This window comes from Eschrichtius robustus, chromosome 2 (genome assembly GCF_028021215.1).
Source record: "Eschrichtius robustus isolate mEscRob2 chromosome 2, mEscRob2.pri, whole genome shotgun sequence".
Classification (NCBI taxonomy): Eukaryota; Metazoa; Chordata; class Mammalia; order Artiodactyla; family Eschrichtiidae; genus Eschrichtius; species Eschrichtius robustus.
The window spans coordinates 75502075-75521202 of NC_090825.1; the positions used below are offsets into that span (position 1 = coordinate 75502075).

At 36.9% G+C, this 19128-nt stretch overlaps 1 protein-coding gene across 3 annotated transcripts in view; it reads right to left on the reverse strand.

Moving 5' to 3' along the window:
* ARB2A (ARB2 cotranscriptional regulator A) overlaps positions 1-19128 on the reverse strand; it is a 418857-nt gene that overhangs the window by 360654 nt on the left and 39075 nt on the right. For all 3 annotated transcript variants that reach the window (XM_068535638.1, XM_068535637.1, XM_068535639.1), the window contains 2 exons: positions 17884-17985; positions 12768-12868 (listed from right to left, as the gene is read on the reverse strand). In XM_068535638.1, coding sequence (XP_068391739.1) covers positions 12768-12868; positions 17884-17953 — 171 coding nt within the window. In that variant the 5' untranslated portion in view covers positions 17954-17985. The remainder of the gene's footprint in view (positions 1-12767; positions 12869-17883; positions 17986-19128) is intronic.

Sequence of the window (19128 nt, forward strand, 5' to 3'; positions counted from 1 at the left end):
TAGGAAACTAGAAAGAGTGGTGAGCTGTACAAATTGAGGGAGAGGAAAAACTCAAGCTTAACTCCTAGGTAGCTAGCCTGAATGACTAGATAGATTACTGATATATAGGAAAACGTTTCCTGGGGAATGGAAAGCTGATCAATCAGTTCAGTTTTACACAAGCAGAGTGTGAGGTGCCTAATGAAATGCCAAGTGAAGGTGTCCAGTCCAGAGCACAGGGAGATAGGGATGTAGTTTAGTATTTAGAGTCAAATAACTCAAAGATGGCATCAGAGGCTATGGGAGCATAATCATTCACCAAGGGAAAATGAATAGAGAGAAACAGAAGACCTAGAACTGAGTCCTGACACACCTCACATTAAGGGATTGACAAAAGTACTAGAAGGGGCAAAGGAGATGAAGAACAAGTGTTCACAGAGGTTAAGAAGAAAGCCAGAGTATATCATTATATGAGGGCATAGTTAAGACAATATTTTGAAAAGAAAGAAGTCACAATGTCAAACATTGCTAAGTGAATGAACAAAACAAGAACTAAAAATCATTAAGATGGGAGAGACTTATGCATGTTTAAATGCTGGCTAGAAAAAAGCAGTAGAGAAAGTGAGATAAAAAAAATAAAAGGTCATAGCATAACTGCACACGTGAAAACAGAATAAAAGAGAAAAGAGAAGCTAGGCAAATTTATTTTTTGTTATTTCCCACAGAATTACTAACATACACATTACATATTATTTTAAAACCTATGATGTCAATTATGACTGTTTGGATAACCATAGCAATAAAACAGTATCAAAACATATTAATAATCATGAAGTTTTTGCAAGCATATGTACTCCTTATTCCCACTTTAGTGGCTACCATACACAGCCTTTACCATCACAGTCAGATGAAACAACTTACAAGGTGTAAAGGGTCAGAGTGAACAAAAGATAGACAGTGGCTTACAGTCACATTTAATATAGGTAACTTCCTGCTTATAAGAGAGGTTAGGTCCTGAAGAGCTATGTATAGATGACATTTTGTAGATAAAACTGGTCCAGAGATAACATTTAATAATAAAGGCAAAATCATAGCCTAATTTTAAAAAGCAAAAAATAATGCATTTGGGTAATATACAGTGAGTTCTTTTATTTTAAAATTTACCATAAAACATATGCAAATTGAGCCTACTTGTACTCTAATAAAACACTTAACTTTAACACCCTATCTTAAATCTTTGAGCGTGGAGGAGTAGACACCCACTTTAGCAGGTTGAGGCCTTGTGTCTCCAGTCTGTTGCTCTATGCAACACACATATGGATTCCTGACAGGAGGCAATGACTTGATTCTTAACAAATGCTTGCTGAGAAGTAACAGTTACCTGTCATGCCAGGCTACAAATGCTAACCAAGAACACCATCACAGCTCTGGCTGAGTCTCTTTCGGAAATCCTACCTAAGAACTAATTGTCTACTTTAGTTGAAAACTGTTCTCTCGTTAAGTGTGTAAACACTGATTGAAAAGAAGTCTTTCACTGGTTGAGTCCACATCTTCATTTAAAAAAATGTATTTATGTGTGCTCACGTGTGTTTTCGCGCCTGTTTATTCCCAATTACCCCGTAGGCTCTGTCTCAGTACAAACCATCAAATTATTTTTAACCACCTCACACCACTGTCTTACTCTCACTTGTTATTAGACACATAACTAATCCCCATCTGACCTTACTTATTAAATGTTCTAGCTTTTTTTTCTTTTTTTTTTTTTAAAGAATAAAAGGCTCTTTTTTTAAAAAATTTATTTATTTATTTATTTTTGGGTGTGTTGGGTCTTCGTTTCTGTGCGAGGGCTTTCTCTAGTTGCGGCAAGTAGGGGCCACTCTTCATCGCGGTGCGCGGGCCTCTCACTGTCGCGGCCTCTCTTGTTGTGGAGCACAGGCTCCAGACGCACAGGCTCAGTAGTTGTGGCTCACGGGCCCAGTTGCTCCGCAGCATGTGGAATCTTCCCAGACCAGGGCTCGAACCCGTGTCCCCTGCATTGGCAGGCAGATTCTCAACCACTGCGCCACCAGGGAAGCCCTGTTCTAGCTTTTTACATTGGAGTTAGCGTTTTATTTATCTTATTTGTTTTTCTACCCAGCTAACCAAGTTCATCAGGAAAAATTATATATTTCTCTATTATCCTCCCATTCTACAAGTCAAAAACAGGGCAGTAGTTTTTCAATATTATTTAAAGGAAGATTTTTTTTTGATCTTGCAAATGCCTTTTTCTTGATATCTATCAGAAGAGTCAACCACCATTTACCTTCATGCGGGAAGGATCCCATATTTGTTGTTCTGCCACAAGATTATCTGAATTCACCAGTTTACTCTCATTATTTGGTTAATAATTTGTTTGGTAAATTCAACAAAGATCCGAGGGTCTGCTCATATGTTAAAGTTTTGATAAATAACTTAGACAGGAGCCACTGGTGATATTCCACAGGCAACTAGCAATAAATAGCTGTCATTGCCTACCTCGGAAACCAAACAAGAAGCACAACTCTCAGTTGGGTTGCTGTAATTATAGAGGGTGCGTATTCTGTACGTGGGAATATTGCTAGCTCCTACCCATAAAGCTACCTGAAAGAAAGCCATATTTAAATGAAGGCCCGAGCAACAGCAGGCTATGTCTGAATTACAAAAGGCCACAGTAGCCCAGTCAATATATGTGGGTTCTTATGATCTACCCTTATATATAATTTTGGAAGTTTCTGTAACTTGAATTCACTCATCTGGACTGGAACTTATGGCAAAAGTCTATGAGTGCTACCCAGCAGTGACTGCTGGGTTTTAGACAAGAAAATGTCCAGATGCAGCAACACAGTACATGCTGTTTGAAAGACAACGGCTTGTTACCGGTCATTAACTGAAACTGCCTCCATAACTGAAGGGAGGATCTCAGATCTTGAGATCTGAGCTACCCATAATGTTTTGTGTAATGTCAGAGAAACGTTCTAATAAGGTAGGCAGTGCAAAGAAAATTTCCATAATAAAATGGAAATGGTTGATACAGGAACATCTACCAGAGGAAAACAAGAAGATATATATTTATGAGCAGATAGCCTCTTTTCCCTTAGGACCAACTTTGGAGGTACCTGGATGACTACTGGATCCTAGTGCCACACGGGGAGTGTCCTATTAGCAGCCCCTAGTTGACAAACAAAAAGCTGCTTGGTTTACAGAGGTCAGTTCCAAGGTGACAGACAGCATCCTGTTTGGAAAGCTTCCACACTGTGACCAACTGATGGAAGAAACTCTGATTAAAGAAGATTAGAATAAATCATCTCAGTGGGCAGAACTGCACGTTGTTATCCTTTCAGTGACAGGAGAATGAGACAACCCCATGGGCCCTGCAGTTTGTGTGACTCATGGGTGCTAGTGAATGGCTTGGTCACACGGTCAGGCAGAGGGGCTATGGAAAAGTGAACTAGGAAAGTAATTCAGCAATGCAAACTGGAGCCTATGGCAGATGCCCATGAGTAAGGGGCATGACCCTATGGGAATTTAAGGGACTCTTTATTTAAAGTAGGGCATGTGGATTCCCATCAAAATAATCATAAGGTGAGTCTAACCAACAGGTGGATACTTAGTATGCTCACTCGACTCAACGTTGCCACTTTGGCTTATAAAATACATGGACACAGCGGAGCTGTAGCCGTGCAACAGCGGCTGATCGTCAGCTTATTCCTCTTGTACCTTCTGAGGTACAAAATGCCAACAAGGACTGTACCATCCACCAGTGATAAGACAGACTGCAAACAGCTATGAGGCAGATTTCCTACAGTGAAGGCTCCACACACAGCTGGCAAGTGAACTATGCTGGACCACTGCCCACAGCCCCAGGAGACTATAATGGGCATGAGAGGTATAGACACTCTGGACTGAGCTTTGCATACTTGGAGGTAGATGTAAACACTCAAAACACAATAAAAGGACTGGAGCAAAAAAACACAGAACCAATTTGGAAAGCTTTCAGGTCAAAAACTGCATTTTATGGCACACAGTGTCCAACCATGGGTGAAGAAACAACACCTCAAATGCACATATCATGTTGCTTATCATGCTTAGCATAGAGGTTTACAGAAAGCTGGAGCAGACAACTGAACATCTGTTATCAAAAATGGGTAGAAATAAAGTCAAGAAGAGCTAGCTTATAGACCTTCACAAGTGTATGCTCACACTCAACAAGAAGGGGACCAAAGGAGGGTCCCCACGAAATCGAATTCTCTGCTTTTGCAAGGGATCTGAGGAAGAAGGGGTTGGGGAGGATGCTGGTATGACAATACAATTCTTCTATTGTGTCTTATAACAGTAAATGCCCAATGGGGTGAAGCTATATGTTTGCCAAGACTGCCTCTGTTTTGGAACCTGACAAGGTCTAACCTGAGTAGCATCAAACTGGAGACATTTTGGTCCTTCACTATGATGCTGAAAAGGACCAACTGCCGATGAGTGAATGGAACTCTAGTAGTATACCAGTATCTTTTGATTCTTTTTCATCAGGTTACATCTACTACAAAAGATAGATTTGGAGAGGAATTTCCAGGAATTGTTCCCTGCTGGGCCATCAAATCATGCAATATACAACTCCTAGCAGGCTGGTCACTGTGAAACTGTAAACCTTAATGACTGAAAGCTTAGAAAAGTTCCTGGCTATAATGGAAAAAAACATAGCTGCTGCATGCCTATCATGCCATAGTACAAATACATATCACCCTTGTTTCTGTGCATGGAAAGTAATTAATCAGGACAGAAAGAAATTGTGGGGTTCTAGTGGGAAAAAAACAATAGGCATCACATTGTGGGCTTGAATCCCTGCAGAAAATGACTCCACCCTGAGCCTGAGGAAGGCTATGTGAGGTCTTACAGCATATTTAGACTAAATTGCATCTAGGTACAATCACTATCTGTGATGGTTAATTTTATGGGGCACCTTGGCTGGCTATGGTGCTCAGATACATGGTCAAATGTTATTCTGGCTGTTTCTGTGAGGGTGTTTTTGAATGAGATTTACATGTAAATCAGTGTACTTTAAGTAAAGCAGATTGACCTCCCTAATGAGGGTAAGCCTCATCCAACCAGCTGAAGGGCTTAAAAGAATAAAAGTTGATCTCCCCAGAGCAAGAGGGAATTCTGCCTGCAGACTGTTTTTGAAATCAAACTACAACATCAACTCTTGCCTGGTTCTCTAGCCTGCCGGCCTCCCCATCAGATTTTGGACTCACCCAGCCTCCAGAATTACATAAGCAAATTGCTTAAATTAAATGTATTTTTCTCTATATGTACAACCTATTGGTTTTGTTTCTCTGGAGAACCCTGACTAATACACTATCTATCTAGCCTTAGGTAAGCCCCCAACACATCTAGTAAAAGGAGGAAGATACATTACACACTAAGAGAAATAATATATTATTCGTGTTATAATAGAATTATTTTAAAAGCAAATTTGAGACACAAAAAAGAGAGAGGTCCATTCTATCCTATGTGGATCAGAGAAAGTTTTCTTAGAGGTTGATCTAAGCTTGAAGGATGAATAAATATTCTGCAAGCAGATGGGAGGGAGGGTGGTAAAGCTGCATCCCTGGCACCAAATGCTCCCTGCATGAGTAGAGGCCCAGAGATATAAAACAGCATGGCATATTAGAAAACCACAAGTAGGTTTATATAGCTCAAGCATAGGGTGAGTGGGAACTGGGGCAAGAGAGGAGGCAAGTGATAAAGCCAGAAAAATATGCAAGGGCCAACTCATGAAAGGTCTGGTATAACAAGGCAAGCAGTTTGAAATTGATTTTGTAGGGAAACACATAAAGGTTCTAAAAACAGGCAAACATGCTCACAGTTGCTTTAAAAGATATCTCTGGTAGCAGTATTGAGAACAGGTTCAAAGATGGAGGTGGAAGGAGGGGGGCAGGCATGGATGGACCACATTGAAGGTAGTGTCTTAGTCTGATCAGGCTGCCATAACAAAGTACCACAGACTAGGTGGCATAAACAACAGAAGTTTATTTCTCACAGTTCTAAAGGCTGGGAAGTACCAGATCTAGGTGCTGGCTGATTAGGTTCCTGGTGAGAGGGCTCTTTCTGACTGGTAGACAGTTACCTTCTTGCTCTGTCCTCACATGGCCTTTCCTCAGTGTGTACATGAAGTGGGGAAGAGAGAGAGAGAGAGAGAGAGGGAGAGAGAGAGGGAGGGGGGAAGAGAGAGAGAGATCTTTTCTTATAAAGGTACCAATCGTATCAGATTAGGGCCCCACCCTTATGACCACATTTAACCTTAATTACTTTCTAACAGCCCTATCTCCAAATACAATCACATAAGAGGTTAGAGCTTCAACATATGAATTCTGACAGGGGGACGCATTTCAGCATGAAGCTGAACTGCAGTAATCTAGTTTAAGAGACGATATAGACCTAAGCTAAACCAATAGCAATAGAGATGGAGAAAGATGTGACGTAAAAAGGTATAATAACAAGACCTGGTCACATGAAGTTAAACACGAAGAGTGAAAGGACTATGTAGTTTCTGCCTTACAAAACTGGATGAATGGTAGCGCCATCCATTTAAACTAGGAAAGTAGGTTACTGGCCCAGCAGAACCTCAGGGGCTTCAAGGCTTGGAAAATGCAGATCCAGTGAAGAGTGAGAAGTCAGACTGAAAACAGAGGGATTACACTGACAGGTCTGAGATTTGCTTTGGCCCTAGTTACAAACTAATCAGCTAGCCTGTTACTGTTTCATGAGTGCTAACAACAGACACAAAACTTCTGGGTCACAGATAAAGGACTATTAATCACAGCATAGCATCAGCATATTTGCACTGGTTCCCTGGACCCCAAGTCCCTGGGGCACAACATGATGTGACCCTAGATGGATGCTGCAGGCAGAGCAGTCCAGGTCGAAGCTGAGGAATACCGAGTTGGGGAGCCCACCATTTGCTAGCAAGCTGTAAGCAAGCCTGTTCTTTGTCCCGGAGGAAGACCTAACCTCATGCTTCAATACTGCCTGTTGCAAACACAACTCTTGAGAAATGGCCCAGGTAAAAACCAGGCAGAGTCTTGTATTCTTGGCATATCCAGTAAGACATGTAGGAGTATGAGAGACTCATAGAAACTGTTGTAATACTCACCCACCTAGTTCATTCCCTCTGTGATGCCAAATGCATTTATGCCCCAGGCAAAATACTAAGTAAGGTATTTCTAAAGAAATGGAACAAACTATTTGGGGACAACTCAAGTGCTAGAATGGATGTTGTTATCCCAGAAAGAAGTACTCCAAATTCTAGTATTTGAAGGGTCCCAAATAAAATGGTACAGTCCAAGAACACTGAAGTATAGCCTGCCAGGGAACAAGCCACACTCACAAACACAAAGCTCCTTCAAGTTTCCTATCACCAGCTTCTTCTTCCCTAATACTCAACTTGTGAAACTTTTCAAACACACAGAAATGTTGAAAAATAGTACAATAAACACTTTTACATCTCCCACCTTGACTGAACAACTGTTAACAGCATTTTGCCATATATGCTTTCTGTTTATTTCTGTGGTTTTTTCCTCTTTCTCAAGAAGCGTTTAAAAATAGCTTGCAGGCATCATGACTTTCTCCCTAAATATTTCACAAGCATCACCTAAGAATAAGGACATTTTCCTACATAACTGTAATACATAATATTATCACACCTAAAGAAACGAACAATTCTTCCTCAGTTGCCCCTAAAGAGTGCAGAGGTTTTTTTTGTTTGCTTTATTTTTTTTAACAAAAATCCCATCAATGTTCATACACTGAAACTGGTTGCTGTCTCCTTGTTTATTTTCATCTATAACAGTTTCTTTACCTCCGACACATAAATCTTTTCAGTATTTTTAATGGCATTGTGTTTTACATGTCCCATGTTCTGGACTGTGTCCTTGTGGTGTCATTTACTTTTCCCTCTATTCCTATATTTCACGAAAATGGAAGACACATCTAAAGGTCTGATTAGTGTCAGATTCAATATACATAGCAAGAATATTCACGGTTAATGCTGTGTACTTCAAACTGCATCATATCAGAAGACACGTAACGTCAAGTTCTATTAATAGTGATACTAACTTTATTCACTTAGGTAATGTGCTGACAGCTAGATCTCTATTTTAAGGTACATATTTTTCCCCCTTACAATTGAAAGAAATCTGTGAGGTGATACTTTGGAAATACTTTGTAAATATTCTGTACAAATACACTGTGCAAATATTCCCTCACATCCTTTCACCTAATGAAATTAGTATCCATTCATGATCCTCATCTGAATCAATCATTTCATTAAGGGGTTGTGTGGTAGTTTTCTGTTACTAATTTAACACATTACCACAAACTTAATAGCTTAAACACAATTTAGCATCTCACAATTTATAGATCACAAATCTGGGTTGATTCTACTGGTTTCTCTGCTCTAGGTTTCACAAGGCCAAAATCAAGGTGTCAGCCAGATGGGCTCTTATCAGGAGGTTCTGAAGAAAGTCCCCTTCCGAGCTCACTCAGGTTGTTGACAAAATCCAGTTCACTGAGGCTGTAGTACTGAGATCCTCGTTTTCCTTGCCGACTGTCAGTTCAGGGATACCCTTAGCTCCTACAGGCCTCTCTCCGGTTCCTGCAAGTGGGTCCTCTATCTCAAAGCCAGCAATGGTGTGTTGAATCCTCATGCTTGGAATCTCTCTTCTGGCCTCTTCTGCAGAATTTCTGTGACTGACTCTTCTGCCCGTCTCTTCCGCTTTTAATTACTCTTGTGATTGTACTGAATCCACCCAGATAATCCAGGACAATCTCCCTATCTTAAGATCAGCTGACTAGTAACCTTAATTACATCTGCAAAGTCCCTTCACAGTAGCTCCTAGATTAGTGTTTGATTGAATAAGCAGGAAATGGGAATCTTGAGGGAACATCTTTAGAATTATGGTGATTTTCTAATTTTGTCATATTTTTTTACTTTTAGTAGCCAGTATTCTTTGGTAAAGTAGAACATTCCTTCCTCACCTGCAAATGAACTACAGTTCCTAATAAAAAGTCTAGCTACTTAATTCTCTCCTTTTGATTACCAATTTTCAGATAATTTTCATCTTATGATAGCAAATTAACTACATTTTTTAAAAATGTTATGGAATCATGACTTTTTATTAAATGTTTTATAATCAATAGAATCCTAACTCTGTTTTACCCACAAATTGTCCCAATTTTGGACAAAGGAAATCCTTTCAAGTTGGTTTCTCTGTCCTTTTCACATACTTCCATTAGACTAAATGTTTGCTTTCCAGAAAAAGATGATGTCCTAGGCTCATCTTATATTTTCCCAGTCACACAGATAGTGCCGAGCCAGAACTAGGACCCAGATTTCCTGATAGCCAGACCTTTGTTTCTGTCACAATATAAGATGTGAGAATTTCACCTTATATGAAGGTAATAGTTATACACAGATAATCACATTATATTCAAATATTTGAATATTAAAATAATAATTTATATTATTATTCTTTACTTTTAGTTGCTCCTATTTCAAGTACCTAAATATGGCCATTGGAAAAAACCCCAAAAGACACTGCTGGCCTACATTCTTCAATAAATTCCTTTTTTTAGATGCAATATTTTTCAGTAAGTTTCCACTATTTTACAAGACATATTACTAATGTAGGTCCAGGAAAAAAAATTATGCCCTTACTTTTTCTTTTTTTTATAAGTGTGATCCTATCCATGAATAAAAAGCCAAGCTTGTAAGACTATCCAATCACTGCTATCCTCTTACTAATAAGCACATGGACCATTTATTAATTTTTAAAGAATTAAACAAATATCAAAGGAAATGCAAAGACCCAAATTAGGCAAGAAAATCAAATCTTTCATTAGAATTTCTGCTGGATTACAAGTTCTCCATTTAATAATAATTCAGTATTGACATGAAAGAGACAGTTGAAAAATTTGACAAGTTACATGCTGAGTTTTTACCATTCTATTTACTACGTAACATGATAGCCTTTCTAGTCTTTCTGAGTCTACCAGAAATGTTATTCCTTGGCCTTTTGCTCCAATGTACATACATTAAAGACTTCTATTTTGAAAATTACCCTCTCACACCACTCTCCCTAAAACTGAAAGTATCTCTAAATTTAGAGAAATTAACCAAACTTATTAAAGGCTATATGTTTTTATCAAGCTATATGTAGACAGTAAAATATATATATACATATTAGCAAAAGCATTTGTTTGATTATAAAAATGTAACTATTTGAAGGTAAAGAGTATTCTTTTGTGTACCTATGGCACTGCATTCTAAAAAGAAAATGACATCTCAGTTTATTTTACTTACACAATAAGTTTAATTTACATAAAAATGATAGAGCATTTCAGGAGCAAGTCTTAAAAACAATTTCTACTGAATGACTGCTATAATAATCTCCTTAAGAGAGAAATACACATAAACTAAAACAGCAGTTGTGAAACATATATAGTACCTCTCAGCTCAAGACAAAACTCAATATTCAGTAGGAAAACACTTAAGAAAACAGAAGGGCTTTTGGTTTAGACTATAGGCTGAAGTCAAAATTCGTTTCCTTAAAACTTAAATCTTAAGCATATCCAAAGCTGTTTATTAAGGCAGGCTCCCAGGCAATAAACTCAGAATTTCTGAATTCCGTCCTATCCATCACTTCGGAGAAAGGAGATTTTTCAGTGCTTCTACATCTAGGACATTGTGGATAAGAGGCTTTTCACAGGTTCTCCCTTAATGGAACTAGAGATCTTATTGGTAATATGAAGTACTAAATATTTCTAGAATTTAAACATGATGTTTATTTGCTTTCTAGGAACTGTAGACAGTTATACGAGAACTTTCAGAATTATAGTGACATAAGTCTTGAGTTGACTATGAGGGTTAAAAATTTTTTGTGACCCTCCATATGTCCTAAGAATTAGGTAGGAGATCTCAGGAGAAAGGAATCACTTACACATGGGAATATCTAATAAGACACACTACTTAGATTTTGATAAAGGTGATGTTGGAGGATATAGATTGAGACTGAAAAAGATGCAGATGTCAAAAAGGCCAAGGTATGTTTGGAGAACAGCACCTATCCAAGTGAACAAATGTACATGGCTTATGGAAAAGAGTAAAATGTAATCCCCATTAAAAATAAACAAACAAACAATCCCAGTCCTTCTCTAAGGCCATATAGTATGGATATTCTATAATAAAAATACTATCAGTTTGCAGCACATAATTAAGTCATGTGGAATTAGGCAAACTTTTTTTTATGGACAGCAGAAATCATTCAGGGCATTAAATATAGTTAAGTTACAAATGCTGGAGAACAACGTCAAGAGCTCTCAAGAGTCTGTGATTTTACTCTGAGTTGCAAGTTAAAAAGTTAGCCCGCTACAGTTTCATGGTTGCAGCCAGAAGACACTAGACTCCTGGGTAAGAGACAAAGGATTTTATTACTTAGGTTACAGCAAGCAGCATGAGCTTCATGTTTTCATCTGTTTCTCCTGCCCCTCAAATGCCAAAGAGGCAATGTTGATACGCCAAGGGTAGAGGCTGAGCACATAGTGACATTGTATCATGGCTGTGGAACCTCAAACTTATGAAGCCCAATCTTACGAGGGGGTTGCTAGCAAATCTGCTCATCCTTTGCCACTAGTAGGGAAAGGAAGGTGAAAGTACCTTGACACAAACAAATCTGCCCTCTGCCTTGGAGGAAGACACAATCTCTATCTTCCAAGGCTGTTTCCTATACAGACATCCTCAAAAAGATGGTCCAGAACAAAAGCTGCCAATGTCTTTGCTCAGACACGTGCAGAAATGAAGAGATCCAAGGAAAATTGTCTCCCAGAAAAGATAAACTAAATTTCATATATTCTTTATGCTACTGTTTAACCAAATAATTAATTTTGACGACTTTATTAAAGAGCCAAAAAAGAAATAAAACTTTCAGCTTTTCCTTATAGAAGTAAAGTGGCTGTTTAGTTATCGCACTAAACAAATGTGTCCCTATGCATTTTATAGAAAATACTTAATATGACACCAATGAGTACAACTCTGAGTTTTAACAAAACATTCACTTGAATGACAAATGACATTTTCAAAGGTTCCTACCAGTGGTAGCATGTGAGGTATCGAATGTTTCACAAGGCCTAATCCTTTATCAAGTCAAAGGTTAAGTAGGTTATATCCAATTTATTAGCCAAATATCAATCTTCTTCATATACATAAGCACTTTTTTTAACTTTCAGGAATAATTGACAACTATAATTGTATATACTTAAAGTGCACAATAAGATGATTTGCTATACATTGTAGAAAAATTACCAAGATCAGGATAATTAACACATGCATCACCTCACATAGTTAACACTGGCAACACTTTGTGTTTTTGTTTTTTGTTTTAGATAAGCACTTAAAAGAACACTTATTCTTCCTGGCACAGCAGAGGATTCAACCTCCTAAAAACATTAAAAAAAGAAAATTTAGCATGAATTTGTTCCCCTTATAACGACTCGCTACAAAATATTAAGGTCATGGGAAGGATATATTTGTGTAAAAACAGAAACTTTTAAACTGAAAATATGTTTCTAGCATTACCACAAAAAATAAACAAAAAATGCAAAAACTGTTTTTAATCATTTTTTTGTAGAAAGAGTGCGTGTACTGCTTCAGCTTCAAAACCTTTATTCTGACTATTTAAAATTGGAAAAACACAAGGTTGAAGTTGTATACATGACCATACCTCTCCAAGCGCTTCATATCTTTTCTGGTTCCATCTGTGCAAGTCTTCCCGGTAGTTAAAAACAAATGGCTCCCCAGTTTTTATGTGCCTTAACTGCCCCTCTAGAAGACAAACAAACAATATTGCTATGATTCAGAGTACATTTATAATAATATGGAAAGTATAATAAATAATGTCTAATAAAAATTTAAAATATCTTTCTCAGAACAGTTTCATTTTTTCCATCAGATTTTTTTCTTCAAATATCCATATGATGCAAACATATACATAGTATAAAAGAATGACCCCAAGTACTCAAATGCTATGTCTTTGATCTTTGTTTCTCTAATCCAAAGCAAATTAACAATATTTGAGGGCCTACAATGTATGAGGATTTTTGCTTAGCTATAGCCATGAACGTGGTCCCCATTCTTAAGCTTAGAGGCTACCTGAGGAGTAACAGCATAAACATTTAAAAGTTAAGCAACATTTCAGAAAGTTAAAAAAGAATGAAGTTAAGTCAACAATCTAAAAACTGCTACAGGCAATTCACATAGATAATGAAGTCTAAAATGAGTTTAGAAAAATGAAGGATGCCTAGAGGCTAGAATAGGTTCAGAAGGTTTTAGTGAAATTTCTCAACTAGGACTTGAAATACAAGTAAGATTTAAAATGGAAATTGGAGACAGACAGTGAGCCAACACAGGTTTAGACTGTCAAGTCAGACTCACACAATTCAGAGATTTTATTGATAATTAATAACTTTACTAATCACTTCAAGGGTACAAGCAATCAAGAGGCACAGGCAAAGCAGGTCTGGAACAGCCTGACCATGTCTTCCCAGGGCCTCTCCTCTCACTGGATCGCACTCTCTGGTCCAGAATAGGTGATGTCTCGCACTCTCTGGTCCAGAATAGGTGATGTCTCTGGTCCAGAATAGGTGATCGCACTCTCTGGTCCAGAATAGGTGATCGCACTCTCTGGTCCAGAATAGGTAACATGAGTTACCTAACACATGGGTGAACATGCTGGTTATAAAACAATTCTATTTTATGTGCCAGAGAGCTGTACTGCTCATGTGATATTTTTCAGAGAAACATGCCCTACATATCCACAGATTATAGGTTTGTTTAACCATAAGCAATGCCAAACCAGTTATCCTGCTCAAAATACTCCATGGATAAGGATTCTCCTCATAGCACAGACCAGGCCACCTGTCTTCTTTCTTTCCCCAGAAGCATTCCCCTGGTATTCAAGAGAGAAACAGACCACAGACCAAGTGCTTTAACACCTTCCCTCTCCCCTACTCAGACAACATAAACAGAATTTGGCAAAAACATGACAGCAAGTTCAAATAATGGTGAACAACCCAGTTTAAAAGAAACAAAAAGAGTATGAGCCAAATAAAATAACACAACATTGGAGGACACGTGGAATCAAATAGTCGAAGGCCCGAACTACTGGGTTTGGACTTTATCCTAAGAGCAATGAGGCACAAGGAAGACTTCAGGGGCAGAAGAGGGACATGGTCAAGCTGAATGGAGTTATTAGTACTTGATTTTTATCCAATGAGGACGTGCAAGAGTGAAGAAAGTCTTGAAAGGAAAGCTATGGCACTGAAACTAAAGCCAGGAAATATACTACTCTAAGTAAAACTATTTCATTATTTTTATGAATCAATTTTACTACATATAAAATGGGTATTTTTAATATATAAAATAAGGGCTAATCCTTATTTGTAAAGTTCTTTAATACTCAACATGAGACACTGCATTGGATCATTATAACACTCTTTTACGGTCAGATGATGCCATGTAAATTGTAAGGTACATCTACAGTTTTCTTTCTAGGACAGGGAAATTCCCATTTAGCATACCAATACAAGTAGATTGAAGACATCTGCAAATCTAGCACTTGGGAGTTTGACTAAAGCAACCTTAAAGGTACATGACATACAGTAATGTATAACATTGCTGCACTAAAATTTTAAATGTATTTTCTACGAGACTGCTGTGTGCAGGGAACTGACTTACGTAGATAGTGAGTTTAGGTAGTTAGATACAGATACTTATAACTACATCTCAAAGAGAGGTTTGGTTTTTTTAAAATTCTCTATTCATTTTGGACATAATAATTCTCATAAAGTGATAATGATTTTGATACTTTAGGGAAAATAAGCCCCATCAAAACAGCCAACTATCAGCACTAGTATTTTTTGTTTGCTTGTTTGGTTTTTTTTTTTGTTGTTTTTCATTGATTTTATTTTTATTTTATTTATATTTTTTTAAACATTTTTATTGGAGTATAATTGCTTTACAATGGTGTGTTAGTTGCTGCTGTATAACAAAGTGAATCAGCTATACATATACATATATCCCCATATCCCCTCCCTCTTGCGTCTCCCTCCCACCCTCCCTATCCCACCCCTCTAGGTGGACACAAAGCACCGAGCTGGTCTCCCTGTGCTATGCAGCTGCTTCCCACTAACTACCTATTTTACATTTGGTAGTGTATACATGTCAATGCTACTCTAGTATTAAAAGTGAAAAGAAGGTAAAGAGGCAAAGAAAGTAAGCATTCTTAACCAGAAAAGATAATCTGGATCACTTACGTTATAGTTGCATTTGCAAATTTGGTATTTCTCAAAGATTTGGAAAATCTCTTCAGCAACTGTCAAAGGTCTGACTTAGGACATTTTATTTTAGAGTCCCCAAAAATCAGTTGTAAAATTTCCTGTGTATACCCAAATGCACGTTATTCTGAAGTGTATCCATATATTTTATCAGATTGGTGGTGGAGTCTAAGACCCAAAATAAGCTATCAATGGCCTAAATGAATTAATAAATTGAAAGTATTTAGGACACTTCCTGGCATGTAGTAAGAGTACAATAAATATCAGCTATCATGGAAGACAAGATTCAAACTCAGTTTGTTGCTGAGTCCAATTATTTTTTTTGGTGATACGAAAGTGTGCTTCCTCATAATACTGTACCGAGGTATAGTGAGTGTGGGTGAAGGGAAAAGGGGAAAAGCCTTCACCTTCATCTTCCAAAGCAAGGGCTGGGCCTTATACAATTCCAACAACTGGAGAATGGCTAAATAGGCATTTTGAACACAAAGAGTATTTGAAAAGGTACAGTGATTTGAAAGAACAAGGTATCAGTTTGGTGCAGGTAAAAAGAATCTCTTCCCCTTCGTTACAAATTTTTTTTTTCCTTAGGGTGAACTCTGTATCCAAATTCTTCTGTTACCCAACTAAGAACTTTAAAATTCTTTAGAAAATTTAGAAGCTTCTTCAATCAGGTAATGAAAGTTTCAATTCAAAGCTTTCATAAAAGTTTTTGCATTATAAATCCTGAAAAAAAAAAGTCTCTGGAAATACTAAGTTAGAACTGCCCTTTTAGCAGTTTAATACTGAAACCAGTTTCCTGGTTTCAGAACCTCACCTCTTTCAAAAAATACTCACCATTCACCCTGAATTCAACCCTGAACTATATCATGCTAAAAATAAGATCCATAAAAGTAACATTCTCTCCTTGGAATGCAAGAATCTTTGCCTCATACTGTTAAGTCTATATTTATGCAAGACAATGTCCAGGATATTTAAAAAATAAATGATAGGTGTGTGCAAGGGTCCATATGCATTCATGTGTAAGAAGTACACATGCATGTGCAAAGGTGTAGGTGTGTCTGAAAGTGTGTAAGTACAGAGCATGTGCATGCAAGGGTATAAAAATGTAAGCAAAGATGTGTGTATGAATGTATCTGATAGGAAAGTGAGAGAGAAAAGTGTATTGCTTCTTTGTTTTTCACTCCCTTTAAGAAATGTTCAAGGAAGATGAAAGATAGACTTCAATGAAAACTGATATCCTCTAGCCACAAAGCAAACATAGTTCTATGATTTACCCGCACTACCAACACACTCCCCCAATCCCTGTTCTGAAAGAGGGGTCTGGTAATTGTTTCAGAGGGACAGAGGCAACATTAGTCTCAGAGCAATTTTGACTCTGTTAATTAAATTATAAAATTTCTTTTAAAAACAAAATAGTACTACTCACACACACTTTGCCATAAGATATCCTTAATTAAAAAACATGAAAATTAGTATCAGAAAAGAGATCAAAGTTTCTAATATGCTCTGTTTAAACTCACTTAATATTCTAGTACACAGAGACTGTCACTATAAGTTCTAACACCTATAATTGATATTGTACAGACACATCAATCTAAGGAGGTCTCATCGGCAGGAACTGTATGGACGCTGCAAAGACAAGACATTCTCCTGTGGCAATATGTACAGCTTTAAATACATCATGCGACAGGCAGCGTGATTTGTACAGGACACCTGAACTCTTCTTGTAACTTACTGTACAGTCCTCTTTTGCAACTTGGCTCTGACCTGGTATTAGAAAATGAATTAGGTTTTTGTACTTTTTGTATGTTGTATGACAATCATCAATGTGAACAGAATAAAATAACTGTATGTAAAAGTTTGAAAAAACAGTGATGACAGATCACCAATTTAGTTAATGCAGCGCAACAAGTAGAAAGCTGCAATTCAAATGCTACCTGGCCTGTAATAACATTATCCTTCAAGTATTACAATGTTATTAATCCAGAGTTTCATTGTGCTTTGTTCCAGAAACATCCTTGCAATCTATGGTATGTTATTCCAAATCCCAAGTGCAAAGCTTATTTTATTCAGAACTTAATTAACAAACTTTACAATAAGGATGTTGCCTAAAACGATCATGGAATTGAGTATTATGCTTTAAAATATTGTCACAGATAATTATTGCCAGTCATTTCATTTTAAATAACATGAAATAGTAGCATCTTTCTACATAATTTAATTGGGAGTTCCAGCTGGATACAAGGGAGCTGAACCCTCAAGACTGAAAATACATAAGTTGAATCAAATTCACGTTCGTTGGTTTAAGTGACTTGACAACTATGGGAAATTATTACTTGGTTCTTTTACTTGACTGAAGAACTTCATCATGGAAGGATAAGACATTATTTCTCAAAAGAAACACATATAACCTTCTAGCTGGCAAATAAAAGTAGTAAATAATATCTGCCCTATGATTCTATTAGCATTGTTAAACAAATCTTGCATATAGCATACACCACTTACTTTCATTAAAAGCATATTCAAATCCTTCCAGTGTATCAGGAAAATCAAGAGGTGGTTCATCTTTTTTCATTAGTTCATCCAAATCTATCCTAGATAATAAATCTAGAAAAGAAATTACATGAAATGTATTTATATTCATTTTCATAGTTAATAACAAAGATTATATTTTAAATTATTTTAAGTATTCTTTTGTTCTATTAGATTATTTTTTATGTGTTGCCTTAACTGATAAGTTTATTAAATTTTTAAGTTCCCAAAGTGCTATATTATGATGAGGTACAGTATCAATATAACATAAGCACTTTCAAAACCATAATTCTCAAAACAATCACAACCTAGATCCTATGTACCACTATGGTAAATTATTAACTTCTTCCCTTCAAAATATACAGCTATTAATTTGTACCTTATTAACCTCCTTCTATCATTTTAAAAGTTTCAGATGTTAATATGACTTTTAAAAGGTCACTAAATCTTATATATAAATGAAACTACTATGAATAAGGGAACTTAAAAACAAAAATAATGGTAATACACCATATTATTCTTTTAGAGGGGAAGATCATAATATTAAACTAAAACATGCTAACTGGAGAAAACTGGCTAACACAAAACAGTTTTTATTCTTCACATCATTTGATTATACATAATAAAAAAAAAACTGTCAACAAGATTTTGTAAATAAACATTTTATTTTTGAATCTTTTTAGATTTACAGAAAAGTTGAAAGATAGTACAGATAGTGTCTGCACACAGTTTCCCCTATTGTTAACATCCTACCTTACAAGGCTACATTTGTCAAAATGAAGAAACCAATGTTGGCACGTTACTGTTAACTAAGCCCAGATATTATTCATCAGTTTTTCATTTATGTCCATTTGCTGTTCCAGGATTCCATCCAGGACACCACACTGCATATGGTCGTCATGGCTCCTCAGTCTCATCTTTTTATTTTTTGAGCATTTCCTTACTTCCTGTTACTACAAGGTGCTGCAGGCTTATCTCGTAGTTTCCCTGCCCCAGCCCTAAAATCAGTCTGTAGACAGTATTTAATGATCTCTTTTAGGCTATCATCATGGGATGAGGCAAAAATTCTTACTATATGTCATCTTAGTGTCATATGGAAACTCGGAAAAATTAAAGATAAACTTCAAATTTATTTAGTTCCCAAAAGATGCGTTTTGTTTTGTTTTTTAAGTTTAGATTTTGAGATTTTTTTCAATCTAACTCAAGTTCCCTAAGAGA